The following is a 26,245-nucleotide window of genomic DNA, read 5'->3' on the forward strand; positions in this document are numbered from 1 at the left end:
AGGCTATGTTTTGTAAAGAGGGCTTCAATGAAATTACCAGCCAAAGGAAAAGCTTAGCTTGAGTGGATAAGTCCCTGATTATGACACAGCAATCACAACAGTACTTGGTGCGTTACTGCAATCTCTGTTAGAAAACATGTATGCTCCTCATATCTCCTCTACTTTCTTCAGTTTCAATTGTCAGCGTATAAACCTTAAAGGGCAAGCAAAACCACTATTATTTTTATTATTTTCTCAAATACCAGAAATTCCAGAAATAAAAAAGGGAAGAATCATTTTTACAACATGAAACCATGAATCTACATATTATTTATAATGCAAACTTCACACCACCTCCACCTTCCAAATCAGCAGCAGCACTTTATAATTGAGAGGGGACCAGCACAAACAAAATTAGATGTTGCAAAATAATGAATTAAACACTGAAGCAGGATGAGTGAGGTCACTGCTCTCAAGAGCTTGCAATCTATTAGACAATAGCAGTGACACAGAAGGTAAAATAACATGTTTAATACAATGGTCCAGCCAATAGCATAGTACACATAAAGGTTCATGTTGAGTCAATCACCAAGTTAATGTGTGCGTATTGTAACATTGAGGCTGGTAAAGTACTGGAGGTGGTGTATATCTAATCCAACATTTTCAGATCGGTTAGGTAAAAAGAATCCAGGAAATCTGTGTTGTTTCAGCACAGTGGGCACTTTTCTTTAAAGTGTGTTATGGGCCTAGATTATTATTGAATGTTAGGTAGGTTGGTAGAGAGACCTGCCATTCCCTTCTTCTCCAGTACATTTCTTGTATCCTAAGATAAACCAGGTATAGCTGCTGATCTCATTACTGTGGAGAGATATAACGGGCTAGAAAGCTCATTCAGGGTCAGAGCTTGGAGAATGCATGACCTGTGCTGACTCAGCAAAACCTAATCCCTCCTGTTGTAAAGTACTTAGGTGAGGTCACCCACACAGGGTGGAGAGATCAGGTTTGAAAGAAAATTGTGTGGAAGCATATGCAGAGCAACATAGAGCAGAATTAAAATGAGGTCCCTGTCTTAGATTTTAGTTTTTTTTTTCATCTTATGACTAAGATTGGTAGTGATAGGGCAGATTCATCCCAAACATTTAAGAATAAGCACTTAAAGGGGCTGTCTCATTCTAACTAAAGGGGTTCTATTGGTATGAATTTTTCCCTTTCCCTGTGCTTTCCCTTCCAGGCCATGCAATCTACTATTGTACTTGCTCTATTTTTCTCTCTGGATATTGGGAGAGTCGTCGCGTGACTACATCCTCTGTGGAGACTGTATTTCCTCTGACATCACGATCAGGGCTCAAATGATCTTCTCTGTCTGACTACCCGCCTGAATAGTCATGATGTCAGACCCATGTGATCTTGGAATGGTTGACATTCTCAATCCACAAGCAGGTATGGGGATTCGCTCTGGTAGACAGGACAAGCGGACGCAGTAGAGGCAAAGACCAGTTTGCAACTCAAAAACTTCAGTGTTTTATTCACACTTATGGCAACAAAACAGTACCACCATTTGCAGTTTTGGTGTTCGTTCACACCTAGACAGTTCATTCAGCAAAAGAGTCACCTGTTATCCTAGGTGTTAGTTCATACCCAATCGGCATTGCTCAGGACAGAGCAGACCTCCCAAATTCAGGCCTCCAGCCTAGCATACGGCTCAGATTCCCAATCCAGTGATTGCCAGAGCTCCTCTGTCAGAGAGAGAGAGAGAGGTAATTACCACCAGCTGACACTGCTGGCTGGGTTTTTTGCATAGGCCAATCAAGACCCGGCCTGGAACGTGGGAAGTAGTCACCCACCCAGCACTTTGACTACTCCCAGTAAGAGCCGCCCCAGATCAGCTATTGCAGCTATACTAAATATCAAGGTGTCAAACAGCAACTGCTGCTGACACATGAAAACTGGTTCTTACTCAACCGAGGCCAGGAACCTCCGTGACACATACCTTCTGCCAATGACGGTCCGTTCTGACTTCCTACACAGGGTAGGCGAGATCCACTGCCTATCATATCATGGCTTTGTGGGAGGAAACAGCAAAGGGGTGATGGAGGGTGTAGTGGGTGGAGTTTTGGGCCCAAGGAAGGGTGTAGTAGGTGTTTCCATTTCTGTGTTGTAGCTGCAGCTCATCTACACACACAACCTAGAAGACTGAGTGAAGACTCAGGAAAAGTTGACAGGTATGCTATAATGCTATGCAGGAGACTAGATGAGGTTTACTCAATCAAATAAATTTTTTGGGGATCCAGCACAACCTTTTTAATTCCTCTCTGGGCTACCAGTCGGACCCAAAGCCAAGTTTGGATTCAAGTTTTAAAATTTATTTCAGTTTAACAATCAGATGCTGAAAATATTCACTGAAGTCTCACGAGATTTCAGGAATAACTGACTGCCTAATTAGAAGCTCGCTTCGCTCATCCCTAGTTGTCACCAAAGAAAACCACTACCCAATACTGGGATAGTAAAGTATTACACCATTGAGTTTGTCATCCCAGCCTTAATTGGACACATGGGCAAAGATTATCCCTATGAGACAAACCCTGCTAGGACCCCATCTCAACTAACCAACCAATATGAGCCGTAGCAGAGCTGAGTTCATCATTGGGCATCTATCTATCTAACTAGCTATCATGAGCAGTTGAATAAATTGCGTTCTTTGGTGTACCGCCATATTGGTTGGTTAGTTGAGATGGGGCCCTAGCAGGGTTTGTCTCATAGGGATAAACCCTGCTAGGGCCCCATATTGGTTGGTTAGTTGAGATGGGGCCCTAGCAGGGTTGATCCCTATGAGACAAACCCTGCTAGGGCCTCATCTCAACTAACCAACCAATATGGCGGTACACCAAAGAACGCAATTTATTCAACTGCTCATGATAGCTAGTTAGATAGATAGATGCCCAATGATGAACTCAGCTCTGCTACGGCTCAGCACAAAGGACAATTGTGTAGCAGACAGGCATGCAACAAATTCAACCATGCTATACTGTATCTTCATTTCCACAGCTTGAAATGCTGCCTTAGATAAATTGAATGCAAAGCAAAGCTCCACAATAACAGCTCTAAGCGCTGATGTGTATGTTTTTGAGTATAGTGTGAGGCGAGCAAAGCAATCGCCCACTGCTAACAATAACAGGAATTGTGCGCCTAATTACCCGTTCACTCTGCTCAAATGATTGCTCTGGAGTTTTTTACTTCCTAATAGAAAATATGCCGGGTTGTCAGTGATCATTTTAATTAGCTAGATGCAGTTTTATTTTTTTTTATAGACTTTATGTTTTCCATTGCAAGAAGAAAAGAAATAATCTTTCACCTTTATATTGTGGCAGAGAAGTTTGAGATACTCTAATGCAATAGGTCAAATTAGCTACCATAAGTTCCTTAAGATGTCTAATTTATCACATTTATCTTGAGAAAATATGTTTGCCTCTGACAATTCTTAAACTAATGTTAATTGGACTTCTAGTTATTTTCATACTCTGCACTATTCTCCCCTCATTCATTGTGCCTCTGTAGGTCATTTTCTATGATGGGTGTCTAACTGTCTAGTTAGTTTGCTATGTTTCCAGCATTCCAGGTTCCCTAATTTTTATACTCTGCAGTCCATGTTTGTATGTAATGCTTCAATTTCAATATGAAATCTAAATGACATTTGATAATCTCTAATGATATTTAAAAGGTTAGCGAAAAAATAGAGAAGTACACTGTAAATACAGACATTTCTGCACCCCCTACAGCCAAGTAGCCAGCTGTGAAATCTCCAACTAACATTTTAGATTCACCATAGATTGGGCCATAGTAGCCAGATCTAGGTATCATTGGCACTGGATATTTTTTTTTTTTTAACAGGGCCTGTGCAACTGCAACTAGCTGAAATGAATGGCCCTTAAAGTTTAGATATTACATGAGTCCCGGGATCATTATCTGATCGCTGGCAAATACATACAAACCACTTTTTTCATGGGTTAGCTTGGACCCCTAACTGCAGTACCAATTCTACTATCCTGATGTAGCCATAACATCTCTCCAGTTATCTATGCTTTTCAAAGTAGAGAAAGCTGTGGCACTTCTTTTGACATTTTTAGAATATTGAATGCATGCCAAGACTAAGTCTGATCCAGAAAAAGAAGGGCACCTCAAAATTAAATTCAGTGGGTGGCAATGAATTTCAGTAATGGCACAATGGAACTAAACTGCAATACCTGACGCAGACCGATGGTTAGAGTGGTACTGCATTGGCGTACTAGCGTATGGTAACATTTAGTACTAAGGTTAAAAAATACTGTACATATGTCCACCCATAAAGGATTATTCTAGTTGTTATAAGTTATCTTCTATACACAGAATAGGGGATAACTATTAGATCAGGGGGGTCCTACTGCTGGGACCCCCACTGATCACAAGAATGGTTACCCCGTGCCCCTCAGAGCCCCACAAAATGAAAGGAGCAGCAGGTTGAGCATACAAACTGCCACACCTGGAGCTCAATTCACCTCTATGGGGGGGGGGGGGGGTCAGTCGAGTACAGCACTCAGCTATTCCTGAAAATGCCATAGAGATGAATGGAACAGCAGTTTTCATACCCGACCAACTGCTCCATTCATTTTGTGAGGTTTCAATTGGTACAATGTTGTTGTGATTCTTGGGAGTCCCATCGGGGGTCCAATGTAACAGTTATCCCCTACCCTGTGGATAGGGGAAAACTTGTAATAACTGGTATACCCCTTTGTGCCTGTGAATTTTAAGAACTCCAATTTCTCACAATGCATATAATGCCCAAGGCTAACAAAACCCTTGACAGACAAAAAGTTCACAACACAGCCACAAAATATCAGAATATCACAAAATCATGTTTGTTTTTATAGCTGGTAAACTCCCACCAGACTTCTCTGGATCGGTGGAGACGAGAGGTTGAGTAAGGACAAGATCTTAGTTCATCTAGGGTCCAACTTGTTTGATTTAATTCAACCTATTTCATACCTTTAAATACTTTCACTGGTCATGCCTATTGATGACATCAAATTTTCATAACCAGGGTAAAACAAAATGTTCCAAAGATTTATCCAATCTCTTTCTGAAATAGCAATGACAATACCGTTGGAGAATAAACCCAAAAGTATCAACATTCCGCTCGCAAGAGATTAGTGTCACTATGGCAACAACTGTCCATAGCAACTGAATACTAACAAGGGCTTCAGTGCTGATGAGACAAAACTTTTACTTTAGCTTCACTTAATATACTGAAAAATAGTAGAAGTTCAAAATTTTTACGCATTTTAGAGTCACAGGTGCTATTGACCTGCTATATGAAATCATTTGGTGTCATGTCAAAAAATTGCTATCAAAGCTTTTAAGGCTAAAAGTACAGCGAAGGTTACTGTTGTTCAATTAGTACTGTACTTTTCAAGACTTGAGCGTTTGACAAAAATGTGTGTCGGCTGGAAAATGCATTTTCATAGGATTTGCAGACCTTGTATAGAAGATTGTATACCATATACAAATCAAATGTCAGCCAGCTCATTTCCTATACACCCAATATTTTTTTCCCATAACTGGTTGGTATATACCATAACTACTTTAAAATACAAACTACAAAGAAATTACATGTTGGCAGATCCTTGTGCTCACTGTAAAATTGGATCGTTTACATAGAAATTGAGGCAAATGTACCGCTGAGCTAAATGAGTCTTAAGAGTCTTGAAAGACAAGCCACAGATTTCTGTTCAGTTGGCGTTATATTCAACACTTGGCATTAGTGTATGTAAGATTATATGGTATGCCAGCTAAGAGCACTAGTGTTGGGTGAGCATGCTCGGCACATCGCAGTGTTTGGCTGAATACCGCGTGTGCTGGAGTGCGATGCTCGAGTCTCCTCCCTGCACGTTTGTTGGCTGCTACGCAGGTAAGTGCTTCTGTTCACTGCTGGCATTACAGTAATTGGCTGGCCGGAATGCGTCATCGAGTGCTATATAGCACCCGATGACACGTGTTTGGCTCAGTATTAGTCAGGGAGTGCTGGAGAGCAGAAGGGAGAGATAGTGTAGGGATTGAAATAGCAATATTTTCGTTTTTATACATGTTATAGACCCAAAAGTCCTTTTAAGGACTATTGTGTGTGGTATCAAATATATATTTTTAGTGCAACCTGCACTAAATTGCTTAAACTTGTTAGCGACCCAAAAGTCATTTTAAGGACTATAGTTGTATCTGGCAGCATGGGCGTAGCTATAGGGGGTGCAGAGGTAGCAGTCGCTACCGGGCCCAGGAGCCTGAGGGGGCCCAAAGACCCTTGTGCCACATAAGAAGACACACAATGCACTGAGGGAAAGGGGGCCCAAGCTGAACTCTTGCACCAGGGCCCATGAGCCGTTAGCTACGCCCCTGTCTGGCAGCAATATATATTTTTAGCACAACCTGCGCTAAATAGCTTGCAATTGTTTGGCTGCTGCAGACAGAGACATTATCTGCACTACATCTCCTGTCTAATGTGTGTGCAGCCTAAAAATATCAGTGACATCCAGTGTACTTTTTCTGTAGACATCATCCGCTGCGGACAGTTACATGACCTGTGCTACATCTCCTGTATAACGTTTGCGTACTCAAAATATCAGTGACATTCAGTCAAATTTTTTTGCTGCTAGTGGCAGCGACATTACCTGCGCTACATCTCCTGTATAACATTTGCCGGTCCTAAATATCAGTGACATTAATTCAGTGTAATTTTTTATTAGCCGCTGGTGACAGCAACATTTCTTGCGCTATGCCTCCTGTATAACGTTTGTCCATTCTAAATATTAGTGACATTAATTCAGTGTCATTTTTAATTAGGCGGTCGTGACAGCAACATTACTTGCGCTATACCTCCTGTTTAATGTGTGCACATCCTAAAAATATCTGTGACATTCTGTGTACTTTATTTGCGCGTACACTTACAAAACCTGCGCTACTGTACGTTTGAAATACTTGCAAGCATATATACCATTTAATATGCGCAAGGTGAGCAGTAAAGGACAGAGAAGTGGCCGTGCTGCTGATGGTACACGCAGAAGCTGTGGCCCTGGGTGCGGTGAAACTGTTTCTGCTGCCAGAGCACAAGAAAAAAACTCATCCAGAAATTCTGGACCAGAATACCTAGCTTCATTTCCCAGTTTGCAGGGCGACGCAGGGCGACGCAGGACATCACTCTCAAAGTCAGACCAGTGCGACCAGGTGGTCGGTTAGATTGCAGCAGATAATGCTTCCAGTCGGTTAAGCACCACCCTGTTTTCCACCAAGTCCAGTCTCAGTAGCCAAGAGTCTGGTCAACAGAATCCTCACCCTGATACTCCATCCATCAACCATGGAGAGTCTTGGCAAACAAATGATCCCACACTTGGAGGTTCAGAGGAGCTGTTTTCATCGTCATTCCTTAATTTGGGTCTCTCGCCAAGCGCGCTTGAAGAGGGACATGAGAAGATCTTGTGCCCAGATTCCCAAACTCTTGAGCATCCACAGTCAGAAGAAGATGACGGTGGGGAACGGCAATTAGTGTTTCACGAGGTGGATGATGATGATAAGCAGGGGCGTAGCTAAAGGCTTATGGGCCCCGGTGCTAGAGTTTAGCTTGGGCCCCCCATCCCTCATTGCTTTGTGGCCAGGGGCAGGGAAGCGCATTGCCTTCCTGCTGCCTGAAGCAAAAATTTAAACTGCACCCCCCCACCATGCCAAATTCTGGACCTAACCCCTTCCCTCCAGCCAGAGGTGTAACTTGACCAGCATGCACCTTCTATAAAACAGGTGTCTTCTCATGTGGTACAAGGGTCTTTGGGGCCCCTCAGGCTCCTGGGCCCGGTAGCGACTGCTACCTCTGCACCCCCTATAGCTACGCCCCTGATGATAAGACACATCCGCAGCACTGCAACAGGCTGGAAGAGGCAGTAGGATGGCAAAAGGGAGAAGTACCCCCTTGCATAAATCTCCCTTGCCAAGGGGTAGGTCTTCCACAGTCTGGCGCTTTTTTGAGGAAAGTGCGGACGATAAAAGAATTGTCATTTGCAACCTGTGCCATACCAAAATGAGCAGGGACGTCAACACTAGCAACCTCACCACCATCAGCATGATCCGCCACATGGCATCAAAGAACCCTAATAGGTGGGCCGAATGCCTGGGTCCACAACCAGGGTCTGCGGGTCACACCACTGCCTCCTATTCCCCTGTGTTACGTGCTGGCCAATCCCCTGTCCAAGACGCAGGCCCGGATGCCTCCCACCATGCACCTGGACCTTCGCAAGCACATCAGCTAGCACATCCACTTCTGTGTCCCAGCGCAGAGTACAGATGTCTATACCCCAGGCCTTTGAACAAAAGCGCAAATACCCAGCCACCCACCAACCCACAAATTATAGCACTAAATGTGCACCTTTCCAACTTGCTGGCCCTGGAAATGTTGCCATTTAGGCTTGTGGACACTGAGGCTTTCTGCAGCCTGATGTCGGCGGCTGTCCTGCAGTACTCTGTCCCCAGCCGCCAATATTTTTAACGGTGTACAGTCCCAGCCCTACACCAGCATGTGTCCCATAACATCACTTGTGCCCTGACCAACGCAGTTATTGGCAAGGTCCACTTAACGACTGACTCATGGACAAATGCTTTTAGCCAGGGATGCTACATTTCCCTGACTGCACACTGGGCGAACGTTGTGGAGGCTGGGAGCAAGTCGTACCCTGGGATGGCACAGGTGCTACCAACGCTAAGGGTTGCGGGCCCTACTTCCATTAGGGTTTCTGCCACGACCTACGTTAGTGGCTGCAACCCCCCCTCCTCCGCCTCCTCCTCCACTTCCAACTCTGAATTATCATCTTGCAGCACCAGTTAGACATCAGTCAGTAGCTGGAAGCAATGTAGCACTGCAGTGGGGAAGCGGCAACAGGCCACACTTAAACTGATCTGCCTAGGTGAAAAACAGCACACCACTGCATAGCTGTGGCAGGGGATAAGGGACCACTCAACCTACATCCAGGCATGGTTGTGTCTGATAATAGCCGTAACTTGGTGGCAAATTTGGAGCTCGGCAAGCTCACACACATACCATGCCTAGCCCACGTGTTCAACTTAGTGGTTAAGCGGTTGCTCAAAACCTACCCCAATTTGCCAGAGGTACTGGTGAAGGTGCGCCACGTGTGTGCACATTTACGCAATTCATCCACAGCTTCAGCCAGTCTGGCAACGCTGCAGCAGCGCTTGCAATTGCCAGCTCACCGAATGTTGTGCGACGTGAGCACGTGCTGGAACTCCAACTTCCACATGTTGGCCAGGCTTTATGAGCAGCAGAGGGCAGTAGTGGAATGCGGGCTGCAACATGGTCGTTGCCTTTCCAGTCAGCTTCCGCTCTTAACAAGTGACGAGTGGGCATTGATGTCTGACCTCAGTGTAACCATCCCACTTCTGTGTCTACTCAAATGCTCACTGCTCACAATTAAAGCAGACGCTTTGCATGTGGAAGAGGTGGAAATGGGGGAAGGCATTACACAGGGTGATAGCCAGACCACCCTCCATTCGCAAATTGGATTATGAGGAGTAGGAGGAGGAGCAGGAGATGGTTGCCTCTGCCACATTTTATGGTGTATTGAATACACTGTATTCCCATGCACCCGTTCCACCACTAAAAAGGCTATATGGTTCAATCTCCCTTTTCTCCTCCTCCTGCTCCATAATATCAATATACTTATTAGGCTGCCCTTGCTCCTAATGTTTTAGAGGGTCAGCTCAGCAGCAGGCCCTCACCCATAATGTTTTAGAGGGACACCAGCAGGCTCTCAACCATAATGTTTGAGAGGGTCAGCTCAGCTCAGCAGCAAACCCTCACCCCTACATTTTTAGATGATCAGCTCTGCAGCAGGCCCTCGCCAACAACATTTTTCAGATGGTCAGCTCAGCAGCAGGCCCTCGCCCACAAACTTTTTTAGATGGTCAGCTTGGCAGCAGGCCCTCACACACAACATTTTTTGGATGGTCACATCAGCAGCAGGCCCTCGCCCATAATGTTCTAGATGGTCAGCTCTGCAGCAGGCCCTCGCCCACAATTTTTTTTAGATTGTCAGCTCGGCAGCAGGCCCTCATCCCTAATGTTTTAGATGGTCAGATCAGTTGCAGGCTCTCACCCCTAATGCTTTATAGGGTCACCAGCAGGCCCTTGCTCCAAATGTTTTTGAGGGTCACCAACAGGCTATTTTTCAAGGTTGTGTATGATACCCTCTTTTATGTGTAATTAAAGTTGTATTGGAGTGTCGGTTGCTTGTAATTTTTGGCAGCCCTTTCCCTTAGTGCATAGACTTTATGAGTGTAGGAGTCCCACTACCTGAACAATTGTACCACAATCTGAATGAGGCCCTCCTTTAAGTGATATATAGGTTTATAGGAGTGCCTCTTCCTTGCAATTTTTGCCAGCACTTGCACTTTATATGCAAGTAAATGTACAGGAAATAATGTTTCCTAACAATTTTTCTTTTAAAATCTATTTTATCTTTGGTTTTGTGCATATTATTGTCAGTCTGTAAAAGTGGCATACTACTCAGACAACATCATTCCCAGCAGTGACCTGGGAGTCCAAGATGCATCCAGACATCCTCCCCATGCTGTTCCCTAACCATTTCAGTGGTGTTTCTATCAATTTCTGACCTTTTACTATGAACCAAACACTCTCCCCTCTTTGGAGCAAGGAGTGCCTTGTTTAATGCTCGGGTTCTCCCATTAACTTCCATTGTGCTCGGGGGCTCGGTAGAGCCCCCGAGCATCTCGAGGTGTTCCACTCGAGCACCTGAACACCCGAGCACTTTGGTGCTCGATCAACACCAATGAGCACCTATTGACTGGAGAATGGCAGGATTTGAAAAAGTAACAAGGTTAAGACCAATGCGAGAAACATGCATTTACCTGACCAAGAATGTATGATGTACAAACATTGTTGTTTATTTATCATTCCCCTACTCCTTTTTTGCGTCAAAGAGCATCTGTCAGCAGATTTGTACCTATGAAACTGGCTTACCTGTTACATGTGCCCTTGGCAGCTGAAGACATCTGTGTTGGTCCCATGTTTATATGTGTATGTAATGTTGTAATATATACAGTTGAGCTTCTGGGAGCAATGGGAGCTTTGCACTATAGGTTCCGCACTTTCTGAAACTGCCACACCCTTTGCATTCCGATTGATAGGGCCAGACATAGGCGTCATTATATTTTCATTGCCTGGTCATTTCATTAAAAGTGCAGAGGGATCAGAGACTACAGAAGTAATAGCAACACCCCTGTAGCTCTTAGGGACTCACTTGCATATATTAAAACTTATTTTTTCTTAGCAAATAAAACTAAAAAAATTTCAGCAATGCAGGCACATATTAACATTGGACCAACAGAGATGCCTTCAGGTGACAAGCGCACATTTAACAGGTCAGCCAGTTTCATAGGTACAAATCTGCTGACAGATGCCATTTAAAAAGTTGCAAAATCACGAATTTGAGACTTTTCATACAATATTCAGACTTTTTCAGTGGCAACTGTTACTTTTACACCTCCCTCGCCAATTCCAAAAACGGGAGCGTGAAGAGGATGGGGTGTGGGTGGGGCCATCAACCATTGCACATTCACCATTATTTACAACAGAAACTGGCATAAATAATGACTGGAATATTCTGTAGATTTCAGACTGGCCCAAGAACTGTCAGAGGCCCTATTAAGATCGGTGTAGCCCAGTATGACACATTAATTATATCAGGATTGGTGGGTGTCCCAGTCAGAAATCGGACCCCTCTGATCATTATGTGATTATATTCTAGCATTCTTTAAATATTTCATCACTTTGAGGGAAAACCTCTCTTAAAGGTCTACTTGAAAATGGATAACATTTAAAGAGGTAGTCTAGAAACAGAGGCTTCCTGGAACAAGACAGTACATAAATGTGCATTTTATGCACTAACTAATGTATTGAATAAAAAAAATGTCTTCTGTTTCATCACTGATCACTTCTTGGTTAGTCCCTGGAAGGCAATGCAATGCTTCTTTGGGTCACGACTCACATGCTGTACCTAGTGATAATGCATAGAGTACTTGAGCTCTACAACATCGTGGTCATGTGATGACCACAAAACATGATGTCACCATGGACATCCAGTTTCCATATTGTTACAAGCTCATTGTCGATTCATCATCTATGTTTCACTGGCCACGCCAGGGATGAGTGAAGACCTGAGGTTTACCCACACCAAAGTCCCTAACTACATGCATAATCTGTCCTAGATGATGTCCACAACTAGACTATTCTCCCTTCCTAACTAGTTACTTGGACCTCAAAGGAGATAGGTAGCCAGTAGAAAATAATAAACATATTGACAGACCGACCAACAAAACTGACCACTCATCTGGATCAAAACCAGGATAGACATAACATAACCAAGTCAGCATACAAAGATCATAAACTGTACCATGCCAAGGTCAATACCAGGAGAGTCCATGAAACCAGAATGGATGTCAAAACCAGAAATGATACCAAGCCAGGGTCAATACCAGGAGAGTCAGTAGAGCCAAAATCAGAATCCAAAATCAGGGTCAGAGAAATGACCGCACTTCCTGGTCACATGACATGCCCAGTGTAACATGACCAGTGATGTTAGTGCGCCTGACATGAGAGCACCAGTCCTGATTGGCCAGGGCTCCTTCACAGGGAGATCCATCTTCTCTAGCCACCAGACAACGACAACACTGCAGAGGATCACGTCTGCCGGCGCTAGACATAACAATATGGATCAGCAGTCAGAAACAGATAGAACTGTTCTAGTTGGAAGAATGGTAATATCTTTTCCTAGATGCTACAAAAATATTTCTATGTACTTAGAAATATCAGACATCAGACCGTAGACACTGTTTTTTGTGATAATTGATTATTAAGGGTCAGTTTGCCGGCCTACTATTGGAAGTAGTCTAAACTGCTCTAATTTCAGTACCGTGATTTAGAGACCATTTAAAAAGAATCTAACTTTAATGAAAGTTCATCAGTGTCATAGTACAATGGGGAATAATACTCTAAATATGTGCATGAAAAGGAGTCCAGTGTCTTTAAATAAAGGTAGGTGGACAATGAAAATTCAGATATTACAGGCAATGATTTCACTTTGAAAACTTCCACCGTGAAGGTACTTGAAGCTGAGCCTGTCTGCGGCTACCGGGCTGATCTGATCTTCAGTGACATATGAAGCTGCCTTTTATAGAAGGTGCAGACATGCTGAATTGGCTTTTTATTCGCTTTCTCAAGGAAAATACCATTAGCTCACAAGATTTAGCCTTGAATACTTAAGGAAGGCGTGATACATACAAACTGTTAACCTTCTTAAAAGCTTTTTCCAATCTTTTCTAAGCCCTGGAGAAGCTGATTTTACTCAGGCTCGGTCATTCACAGTAAAATGATTCCTTTGAGTTGCCTATAATTATAGCGTGCGGTAAGCAGGTATTTCCGACGTAAGCTCTTTGACTTGCCCGTATTATATTGGTCAAACTGAGCCTGGTCGTCTTAATTTTAAGATGAAAAGTTACCTTTGTGCCATTGTTTTGCTGGCTTTGTGTAAAATAAGTGAAAATGATTCCCCTTTCTTAAGAAAAGATAATGGACAATTTTTCATGATATGAAAGGTTATAGAGCCAATATATCAATGCACTGGGTAAGTGCAACGTCCAAGCACAATACGCCTGTAAAGAAAAGAAAATGTAAGGCTTTGCAGTGCAGAGAGTTTACTTTCAAGATCATCTAAGGTCTGATTTTTTTTGTTGTCTTTTATAGTCTATGAGCCTCACTGCAAAGATGGTTCAGATTCCTATTTTATACTGTCCTCATTGTCTAGCATGAGAACACGCCAGGTTATCTTGTGTGAGGCAATTTCCTGTGCAAAAAATAAGGAATTAAGTAATAGTATAGTAAGGTCTCCACTATATAAAAAAAAAAAAGTTGACTGGAGTCTTCATTCAATCTGTACTGAAGTTAAAGTGAGGTTCCATCTTGGAATCACATTAAAGCATTGCAGATTTGTCATTTTTGGGGAGTTGTAAAAATGTATAACATAGCATTGGAATAAAACTTGAGCTTCTTTTACATCAGCCTTTTGGCTTTCCAATTTTGAAATCCAACAGATGATCTTAAAACCGGGCCAAAATGGTTACATTTTGCCCCCATTCATTGTTAATCAGTTCCATTTTGTAAATCAAAAGCTGCGGTTTTGTGTCCGGTCTACGAAACATAACAAACCAGATCTGGCATGAAAATCATTGTAAGTCAATGGAGCCAGAGCATTTTTTTTTTTTATAACCGAAGAAAAAAAAAGATCCATCACCCAATGACTTACAATGAGTTTAATGCTGGATCCGCTTTGTTCCATTTCAATTTAATACAACTGCATACGAACAGAACAAATGCATAGTATTAAATGAAGCGGATCCATTTTATTCAGGTAATGAGATCCTATGCCGGATAACGCAGATGTGAAAGTAACCTTACTTATTTTACAAGTGAAGCGTCACTATTGGCTGTGGATCTTCCCCTTAATTTCTCTTTTCTCTGCTCTCGCTCTATATTTATCGCCTGTATCTAGACTTTGCAGATGGAATCATAGTAATATACACTAAACATGCTAGAATTCAGGCTAAATTTACATAAAAATCTAGTGTACATTATTGATGAGCTGCAGGGGCTATATTCAAATTCACAATATTGCACGAATATTTGTAAAATATTCGTCATATATTTGCGAATTTCGAGAATTCAAGATTATTTTATTGAATGCAAAAAATCAGCAATGTAAAAGTCGTGAATTTGTAAAGTGAAGTACAGGCGTGGGTCACTTTGGCTACGTTTTCCAAGCTAGCATAAGTTTCCTGAGACTGGAGAAAATGGTTGGCATGGCAGAACATTAGAAAAGCTTTATATGCAGATAGAGTCAAGTGCTCCAATATATTTGTGATTGCGCTAATCGGCACTACATGCAACTTCACATTTTAGCAGGTCTGACTACAGATTACTGATTGCTGCACTAAGTATTGCTGTGATCTTGACATTGCTTCCTTCTCATTGGCCCACAAGCAAGAAACAGAGAGGAATCTTGTGTTCAGATGGAAAAAACAATGCAGAATATTTGATATAACGAATATATATCACTATATTCAAAATATTAGCAAATTCTCAAAGTGGCGATATTCGCGATAAACATTTGCTATTCGAATATATTCGTGCTCAACACTAGTGTACATGCCATGCACCACATTTATTATGTTTTAAACACTTTTTGCTCATTTAATGTGTTTTCAAATGCAAAAAATTGTGGCAAAAGTTTGGCACAAAATATTGTTCTAAAGTAAGGGTATGGCCACATAGTCAGTTTTCTACATGTAGTTTTGGAAGCCAAAACCAGGAATGAATAAAAAAAAAAAATATAATAATATGTCATATTGGTCATTTATATTTTCTCTTCTTTTATGATCCATTCCTGATCTTGGCTTCCAAAACTGCGTACAGAAATAATAGATGTGCTGCAGGGACACACTTTTCTCTGGCTCCATACCAACTATTGGTTGGCTTACTTTGAGACACATTTTAAGCTAGAAATGTCCCATGAAGCTCCACCCACTTTTACTAAGTCCTATCCACTCATTGAGCATGTTGGAAAAAGTATCAAAAAGCTAGATGTGCCAAATTGCACAATTTTATGCCACTTTTCTAGACTTTTTTTGCAACAGAAACAAATAAGTCGGAGCCAAAGAACTTAACATTTTTACCAAATTGCAGCAAATCTATCATTGCAAACCCTGTAATAAATATGACCCATCTCCTGCTTGCCTGGTCTAGGTTTAAACTGTCTAAATTTCTTACAGTATTCACAGAAGTAAATAAAATATATTTGTACATTTTGGGAATTAACAAAATGTGTATATTAGTATATAGATTTCTTCTTTAAGTTATTGTCAACTTAACTTTATTTTTTAATAAATCTGCTTAAGAATGCAATGATGTTAATCAGATTTTTTAAAAGAATAACTTTATGTTTTAATGCAAAGATGATGATCATTATGATTATGATTACTATTATTATTATTATTATTATTTATTTATTATTATTATAAGTGTAATAATGAGGCTCAAACTAAATTCTATACCTCATCCCTATTATACTCAATGTTAACCTGTGCATTTTTTAAACAACTGAATATGGTGAAAGTGATGCTAAGCTACTGAAGTTATATTTTAATTTTCTTTTAATAATCTCATGCCTAAAAATAATAAGCCAACTGTACCATGAACTGGTTGTTAAAAGTACAGTGCAATTTATATATCCTCACCATGCATGAACCTGTAGGTGGATGTGATATTTGCTTAGTTGCTTAAACCATTTATACAATTGGCAGTGCATTTAACATAACATGTCAGTTGCATTGAAAATGGATGTTGTTATGTCTTTCAAAGTAAAGAGGTTTTCTTTCATTTTTTATATATTTTTTGCCTTTCTTAACAAAGCAGTTAATGACTGACTATATTCTAGTTGTTATTCTTTAGATGTGACATACATGCATTCTTGTTTTTCAGGAAAGGAAGAGTACATCGCCACATTTAAAGGGTCTGAGTATTTCTGCTATGACTTATCGCAAAACCCTATTCAAAGCAGCAGTGATGAAATCACATTGTCGTTTAAAACCCTTCAGAGGAACGGACTGATGCTTCACACAGGAAAATCGGCAGATTATGTCAATCTGGCATTAAAAAATGGAGCCGTCTCTTTGGTCATTAATTTGGGGTCAGGGGCCTTTGAGGCCTTGGTGGAACCGGTGAATGGAAAGTTTAATGACAATAACTGGCATGATGTGAAAGTAACAAGAAATCTGCGTCAGGTAACAGTAAAATGAATGGAAAAGTTATTCATTTTGTTTTCAACACAGCTAGGTAAAAATATTCTCAAGATTAAATACACTAATAGATATTTGTTACGTTCAATAAACTTGAGCAGGGGCAGACCTAGAAAATACCAAGGGCCATACATTAAGGAAGCATTAATAGACAGGTAACATATATAGTTGGTAAATGTAGTATGTTGTTGAGTACTTTTTAGGATATGGACACTTTTGGGGAGGCAATTTTTTATTATTGCATTCTATTCATTTTGGTCTAAAAATGATTTTTTTTTTTCAGTTAGTCTTTAAGAATTTTCAACTGTTTTTCTACAACTTTCAGTTTTAGTGCACTGAATCTGTTAGGGAGCTGCTCTGATGGCTCAGTCTTTATCCCTTATTTCTAAACTCCTGACAGCTCATAAGCAGCTCATTTAGGCCTCTTTCACATGAGCGTTACAAATTATCTCAGGGTCTGTTGAGGAAAAAACTTATGGTAGTCTTGTCTGCGATTGTGTTAAGTGTTTCAGTTTTTTTCGGGTGCAATCAGTTTTTTAAATAATAATAAAAAAAAATATTAATAACACTCAACATCTCCTAGCAACCATCAGTGAAAAACTCATTGCATCCGGATGCAATTCATTTTTAATTGAAGCCCCATTCACTTCTATGGAACCAGAGTTGAGTGAAAAATGCTGAACATAGAACATGCTGCAATTTTTCCTGAATGCAGAAATGATACAAGAAAAACTAAGGTCATGTGCACAGACCCATTAAACAGAATGGGTCAGGATTCAGTCCAGATGCTATGCGTTTGCTTCACGCATTGCACCCGAATGGAAAACTCGCTCATATCAAAATGGCCTCAGGCTGAAATGCTATCAAACTAAAAGAATTTATCCATAATGAGTGTTTATGAATTGTAAGGACAAATAAAACCTACAAATCAATCCGACTGAGCAGTTCTCTGACCGATTCAGTTTTTTGTAGTAATAAAAAAATGTCCCTAAAGGTGTCCATAAGACTTGTAATTGCTTTGTATTAATTTAGTTATATTTTACAGTTATTACAGTTATTTAGTTATATAACTGCCACAATTATGGCTTTTTTAGTCTCAATTTTTAAATGGCATAATTCTAGTTTTTAACATTCCATGAAACTAATAGAAATAAGTGTTTGAAAATCTGCCACTGGAAATGGTAGCTTAATATGCTATTTAAACACCATTAGAGAATAACTAGGTAGGAGTCCCTAATGCCGATCAAGGTAACAAAATAAGTATGCCCTCTTAGCATTAATGAAACTCTTTATACTGAGGGCTGTGGGGAAGTGTGTTAAGTGACATCTCTCAGATTTGCTGAATAATTGAGAGCGCTCAGCTCAAAGAAAAATACTATATGATTGGCTGGGAAACACTGGGCTGAAGAGTTGTGCTTCCTAGTTATGTAAGAAACAAAGAATCTTGTTCTGGAGACAGTTTCCCTTTAAATTTATATTTTCAAACTAAAATCCAACACATGCATTTATTTGTTCAAATGCTTAAAGCAAATGTCTTACTTTTTATCCCCATATTTAGATCCTACATTTTGTGCTGGTTAACTAAAGCATACCTAACATTTCAACAAACTTTGCAATATTCAATAGAACAGTGTGTGTGTCCATGAGGCATAACACTATTTCTGGACATTATATACCTTGTATCTGGCATTTTTAGCAGTTTTCTTATGTGGATGCTGAATGTTTATTTTGTAGTTCCCCAAGATCTCTAAAGTGGAGACTAGCTGCCATCTGCTGCATTGAGAATCTGCTTTCTAACCTTCTCTTACTCAGAAGTAGCTCCAGGATCATGCAGGACATTACAGAGAAGTACTGACCTGTATGTTTGTGACTAAAGCACTTGGACTAAGATATAAACTGTAGCAGTCTCTTTGCTGCCTCTCCTGGAGTTTTGTCTTGCTCTACTCCTGCTCACTCCTCCCTCTCTCCTCTCCATAGACTTCTTTTGAAGAACTCTGTATCAGAAAGCATAGTTCTGACTGCTATAATTATATGTTTATAATGTTTAATGCTTTAAATACACTTTTGCTCTAAACTTTAAAAAAAAAAAAAAAAGGCCAAGTCACAACTTGCTGCAACTGTGTACCTAACACATTAAAGGGGTTGTCCGGTGTGACGGACCACTTGGCACCCCGACTGGGTGCCTCCATCAATTGATGCTTCCTAGTGCTCACCGAGTACTTCTGAGCACTCCACCGGACAACATCAGCACTGTAGTCCCCACTTCCAGCGTTACAGCTTGGCTGGGGTCCCGCTGTCCTCCACCAACCCTGGGCCCAAGACGAGGATCCAGCTTCCAGTGGGTAGAACCATGTTGTAATCCCAGGGGAGTATAATACTGATAGCAATCCCCAGAGTACATATAACTGTTCCCCCCACACATGAGACGAGGCTTTATGTTGAGGGTAAAACAGGAACTCTTTAATGGGGCTACCTGTCAGCCTTTTATGCAGGTCTTCCAGTAAGGGACACTCCACCTGGGACCCTTGTGGAAGACTGAGAACATTTTTACATTAGCCAATCACTTGCATTTACAGTATTGAAACACTCCCAGGAATAGTACACAAGTACCAAACACAATTAACTTAATCACTCACAGACAGAAAACACACCTGTTTCCCAAAACACAGAAAACACCTCAAAACCCAACATATCCCCTTTATACATCCCTGGATAGCTCTGATCTGGGCGAACAACATATACAAAAATCACCCAGATCCGAGCAGGGGTTCCAAAATTCACATTTGACCGAACGCAAGCATGGCTTTCCTTCCCAAAACAGTTCCACGGATTTAGGCTGTGCGGCCGGTCTATTTTCTCCTTCCAGAATGTACATGGGCCATAATCCTAAGGCAAGAGGCTGGCAAACAGGCCCCTCCAAAACCCAGTGGCGAGGTTACTTTTGCCACACAACTCCCCCTCCAATGGAAGACTAACCTGGTACCTGACCTCACGCCGGTCGGTACCTGAGTTAGTCTGGCAGCCCAGCCACAACCAAATACTGGACCTGTTGAATTTGGTAGCCTGTCTCTGTCCAGTGAGTCCACCATGGTTGTGTTGGTAACTGGTACTCCCGGTCTCTGTGTTTCTCCCTGGCTTGGAGTGGAGGTTGCTTTGTGGGCAGAGATCAGCGGTACTCTGCCCTGGTGCCAGCGCTTCAGCTAGGGTAGCCTGTGGGGAGTTAGGCTCTGGACAAGAGGATAGGGGAGGGCAGAGGCCAACTGCGCTCTGCCCAGATGCCAGCTCTTCCGCTGGGGTAGCCTGTGGGGAGTCAGGCTCTTGACAAGAGGATAGGGGAGGGCAAAGGCTCACTACATCTGTGCCCAGATGCTAGCTCTTACGCTGGAATGGGATCAGGGAATTCTACCCCCAGGACCTGGCTGCAGATCGGCTGTGGAGAGGAGGGATCGCTTACCTCCTAATCCTGGCATTGCTGCGGGTTGGTTGGGGATTTGTACCAGCCGTACAGCATCCCAGTAGGTTTGGTGCAGAGACTGTGGTCCCATTTGCTCCATCGGAGTTAGGGGTGCTGTCCCCCTGTGGTTGGGGAGAGAGACCGGTTGTTTCCTCTCCCTGCAAGGTACACTGCTGCTGGGGAAGGGAGACAATGCTCTTCTCTCCCTGCAAGGTACACTGCCACTGGGGAAGGGAGACAACGCTCTCCTCTGCTTGCAAAACATACTGCTGCTGGGGAGCAGGACTGACTGTCCCTACTCCCTAAAACTCCGGTTGCCGTTGGGGATCTGGTCCGACCACCCAGCATTCCTGTAGGGCCGGTGGAGAGACCTCGATCCCATCTCCACCTGCTATATGGAGTTCCCCCCAGAACCTGTCTATCAGGTCCCCTACATCTGTAGCTGGTAGTGAAGTAGGGCTTTAAGTCTTGGACTGCCATCCAACTCTCCTGCAGGGTATTCTCAATTGAGTGAAGCAGATGTCGGTAGTCCTGCTCCAGCCCCCACTTCAGTGTCACTAGACATTTCAAGTCTGGCCTCATCTCGTTGGGGTCAGCCCAATCTTGCATACCCTCCCTGAAGTCATAGATGTCCCCAAATCAGGTCTCCGCAGTGCTTCCGAACTCCGGTTCTGTAAAAGCCTCCCGCAACAGGCTAGGGCTATCGTAATCATACCCCTCTGGGTTGTCGTGCTCTGCTGTTCAGGGTGTATGCCGAGCTGTTTACCAAAGCACCTGGTAGGCAGCCTCTAGCCACAGCTCCTGTCGCACCCAGAGCTCGAGCTCCTTCACCCGCTCCTCCAGGGGCTGCTTTTCCAGGAGGGGCATTCATAGGGCCTGTCGCTTCTGCCATTGCTGGTCCTCGCTGGGGAGTCTCTCGCCCTGCCGATGCTGTACGCCCTCCAGGGCCTCATACCAGATGCCTTTCTGGACTGTATCCCGATCGATCAGTTCCTCCTCCTTGTCTAGTGATGCTGTTTGGTTACAATCTGGTTCCATACTGCTGTAGCCAGGGGCACTGTATGGGGAGAAGCGTTGCCCTCAATTTTGTAAATCCATGAACGGTGTCTCTGAGCTGCTTCTCCTCGCACTAGGATGCCATCCCACTGCTGCCACCACGAGTTCAGAGCTGAACACGGACATTCCCCTGTTTTAAACCAGGCATCCCCCCTAACATGAAATTCTCCAATGCTCTCCTTTGCCCTGCACAATTCAGTAAAGGAAGAAAAAGGCATTTTTTAGGAGATCCGATGATGTACGAGGCTCTTCACAGGGACTGCTAGAAGAGGGCTTCTACCCAGCAGTTAGCTCGGTTATGTCACTGGCACTAATGGTTGGGCTTTAGCATTGCCCTAGCCTGTAAAATGGCTAGGGCAGAACTAAAGCCAGCCCATCAGAACTGGTGATGTCACCGAATACACTGCTGGGCAGAAGCCTTTGCCAAGCAGTGTAAAAAACCCTTGCTCTGCACGATCCAGCGCAGGGCAAGATAGAGCATCGGAACATGAAATGATGCTCATATAAGGGGATGGGGTGAAAATGGGGGTCTGTCTAGGTTCAGCTCTGAACCCGGACAACCCCTTTAAATGTAAAATTTGCTACATCTGTATAAAAAAAATTAATCCAGCACAAAATTAACATAAAACTTATTGGTACTTACCTTAACTAAAAAAAAAAAAAAAAAAAGGAGGACATTCAATTTAAGCAGCAAATACAATGACATGTAAAATTTGCAGGCCAAATTCAATGACAAAAATATACTTTTGCCTGATGATAAACATAAAAATGAAATGAATAGAGTATCTCCCCGTTAGCAGCAGGATGTCGTTTCCTTGCCTGTTATCATTGCTGACATCAGTTGGATCGAAATTTTAGCTGTACACCCTGCCTGGCAGCTTAGTTTCTTTTCATGTCCCAGTAGTTTGGATAATTCATAAATGATCTCATTCATCCTTTTGTTTACACAGTGAAGAATACTATGAACTGTTGCAGTTTTTACTAAACAAAAAAAATCTGAACTTTAATAATAAGAAATTAATTTCCAAAATAATAACATTTTATTACTTAATTTTTTTTTTAATTAAATTGCACTGCAGCTTTTTCAGACATTGTGTTATTTTTATTTTTAGCATTATAAAATCATATTAAAGAACTTTTCTAAGAGTAAATTATTGATGGCTTATCATCAGGATAAGCCACCATTATTAGATCAGTGTGGGTCCTACTCCTGGCACTCTCAAGCTGTTTGAAGAGGTTGCACAGCTCCATTGAGCGCAAGTAAAGGCATTGCGCGCAAATAAAGGCAATCAATTTTGCGGAACGGGTGTGGACCCATTTATTTGAATAGGTCCGCAAAAGATGTGGACAGCACACCATGTGCTGTCCGCATCCGTAGTTCTGTTCCGTGGCCCCGCAAAAAAAATAAAAAATCATTTCCTATAAGAATAGGCATTTTCTATCATATTGGTGGCCATATGCGAGACACAAATTGCAGAACGCATACGGGACGGTATCAGTGTTTTGCAGATCCGCAGTTTGCGGACCACAAAACACTATGGTTGTGTGAATGTAGCCTCAGTCCTATTCAAGTATACAGTGTATTCTGTGCTTGGAATGCTGTGAGGAGGCTGTAGCCCTTAGACGAGTGTTTGACCCTTTCAAACGGCTGATCGTTGGGAGTGCTGGGAATCGGAACCCACCTATTTAATATTAAAGACCTATCCTGGGGATAGGTCCTATATGTTCTACTCCCAGAAAACCGACTTTATATTACAGCAGCCAAGTTTCAATAATACCATTATTAATTTATACTTGAGGTCTACTTTTTCTTTCTCCAGAAACAGCGCTGCTCTTGCCCATTGACTGTGTTAATATTTCAGATCAGGCGCAAGTTTCAGAGGTCAAGGAGACCAAAGAGTGACTTGGATCACCTACTGGCTATCTTTTATTTTTATTTATTAAAACATATACCTTTATTAATTCTATTATAAAAAAGAATATCACTCTAATTTTAAAAAAAGTAAAATTCCTCAGAGTGAGTAGTGAGACTGTAGTTTCTACTGTGTATTTCTCTTCTCAATACACATCACATGGTAGGATAGCACCTGATAGACTTTCTCAGGGCTTGCCCTACTGGCCAATATCTCTGCAGCAACTTTGTATTTAGTTGCCTATAAATCTCTGCTTTAGATGCTCACTAGCTCAGTCTGAACTAAAAGGTTAATGCTCCTACATCCCTACATGTTTCGCCGAACTTCGGCATCCTCAGGGGATAATGCAGGTTTGCATTGGAGGGGGGGGGATCCCTGAATATTATAGGTTCAGGGATCCCCCCCCTCCAATGCAAACCTGCATTATCCCCTGAGGATGCCGAAGTTCGGCGAAACATGTAGGGATGTGGGAGCATTAACCTTTTAGTTCAGACTGAGCTAGTGAGCATCTAAAGCAGAGATTTATAGGCAACTAAATACAAAGTTGCTGCAGAGATATTGGCCAGTAGGGCAAGCCCTGAGAAAGTCTATCAGGTGCTATCCTACCATGTGATGTGTATTGAGAAGAGAAATACACAGTGGAAACTACAGTCTCACTGCTCACTCTGAGGAATTTTACTTTTTTTTTTAAATTAGAGTGATATTCTTTTTTATAATAGAATTAATAAAGGTATATGTTTTAATAAATAAAAATAAAAGATTGCCAGTAGGTGATCCAAGTCACGCTTTGGTCTCCTTGACCTCTGAAACTTGCGTTATATATTTAAAAGGCGTGTCCACCCACTGTAGGACCCATTTAGTCTGTTGTGTGTATGATATAATATTTCAGATCAGGCTCATTTACTCAATTAATAATTTGTCAGATATCTGACACGGGCTATAGAAAAAAGTAATGCTGTTTTTTTGTTTTTTTTCTAGACAAGCGTTCAGCCCCTTTAAAACCGTATTCGGAAACAAGATTAATACTCTTGTACATAGAAAACCTAAACCCTTGTGTAAATCTTCCCCCCTATATATATATATACATTTCTGCAACATATGGATTTGCAAAATCTATCTTGTAGGAACTGTAATACATACAGGATCATTTGGCAGTAAGGGTTCTAGGAGGAACATATAAAGGTCTTGGTAACAAATTATGACAGCCTCCGCCCCTTTGGCAGACTTCTGACTTGATGTCAAAAATTTAATTGTTTAGAGTCTGCTCTCTGTATTTGTTAAAAGTTTTCCATTTAGTAGCCACCATTATTAAATATATTTTTATACCTACACATCACATCAACGATATGAATATATCTTGTACAACTGAATGGTAAATTATAACATGTATTGTTTTCCTTGGGGAAACAAATTTCTTAACCATTCCTTATTATTCCGAAAATGGAATCTGGATACAGATTAATTAATTTCTGTAAGTATACGTTATATGAAAAAATATAAAAACATTAAATTGCATTTCTTTGTTAATTTATTATATGTTACTATATTTTTTGGACTATAAGACTCAGTGGAGGATGAGACTGACAATGCATTTTCACAAGCTTTCAGCCGAATACTCGTTTGGTCTCAAATAACACATCGTACACAAACATGTTCTGTTCAGCCAAGTGTGCATGTGTTTTCAATAAGGAATAAGCCATTGCGAGACACTTCTGCCGGCAGCTTACTTACCATTATTCCCCAACATATGCCAAACATTTGCAAATCAATTCTGTTGGATCCAAATTTTACACAAACATTTTCATTTTTTACATATATAATGAAAATGTCACATCATTAAATTTTGGAGAATTTTTGGAGAAAGAGAGGTAGAGAGGGGGAGAGTGCGAAAGAAAGAAGTAGAGAGGGGAGGAAGGAAGGGAGAGAAGGAGAAAGATGGACAGAGGGAGAAAGAGGAAAGAGTGACAAGGGGGAGATAAAGGTGGACACAGAGAGAGTCAGAGAGGGAGAAAAAGGAAGGGAAGGAAAGAGAGAAAGCTTGACAGAGGGAGAGAGAAGAAAGAGAGAGAGCTAAAGGTAGAGACAGAGAGAATTAGAGGGGTAGAGAAAGGAGGGATAGGAGAATAAGAAAGATGGAGAGAGGGAAGAGGGAGAGAAAAAGAAAGAAAGAAAGAAATAGAAAAATGATGTGATGGAGAGAGAGAAGGAAAAGAGAGAGAAAGGTAGAGAGAGAGAGAGCATGTTCATTATAGCTATTTAGGGAGGTTGTAGCACTTTCCATTTGGGTTCAAATAAAATTAGATGCATTATACTGGCAAATTAGTACAACATTGCTTTTCCAGAAATTTATGTACAGACACCATCAATTTAGATGAAAGAAAAAATATTTTAAAAAATCTGCCCCACTATTGTACAGCATTACACAGCAGAACCATAGCTAGAGTTTCCTTTTTTCAGGGACTCTACTTCTGGCCAAGCAAGAAAAGGTTTTAGGCACCTACCTGACACCTGGGCAGTGGCATTCTAACAAATTTATACCTTAGTCTTTTCATTACAGCTATATCTTGGGAATTCACTATGTTCATGGCACCTTTATGCTGCTTTCACTGGATACTCTACATCATTCATTACCTCACTCTCACAGTCTTCATGGCACGAGTACTAACTACTACTCACTGGATGGGATGTTACTTATCAAGAAATGACCAGCCTTTATTTATACAGATCACACACACACACACATACAAGTACAATTATATCGTACATCCTAATCAAGGGGGTAAGAATGAGGGAAACAACCAAGCAGGTAATAGGTTTCCTCATGTAGGTTTCCCCTCTGAATGCATTTCCTTTCCCTTCCTATGACTTTTGGGCTATTACATTTTTAAAGTCT

At 41.7% G+C, this 26,245-nt stretch overlaps 1 protein-coding gene across 8 annotated transcripts in view; it reads left to right on the plus strand.

Annotated features, from left to right (window-relative positions):
- NRXN1 (neurexin 1) overlaps positions 1-26,245 on the plus strand; it is a 1,537,142-nt gene that overhangs the window by 605,722 nt on the left and 905,175 nt on the right. For all 8 annotated transcript variants that reach the window (XM_044290694.1, XM_044290695.1, XM_044290700.1 and 5 more), the window contains one exon: positions 16,613-16,914. In XM_044290694.1, coding sequence (XP_044146629.1) covers positions 16,613-16,914 — 302 coding nt within the window. The remainder of the gene's footprint in view (positions 1-16,612; positions 16,915-26,245) is intronic.

This window comes from Bufo gargarizans, chromosome 4 (genome assembly GCF_014858855.1).
Source record: "Bufo gargarizans isolate SCDJY-AF-19 chromosome 4, ASM1485885v1, whole genome shotgun sequence".
NCBI classification, from domain to species: Eukaryota; Metazoa; Chordata; class Amphibia; order Anura; family Bufonidae; genus Bufo; species Bufo gargarizans.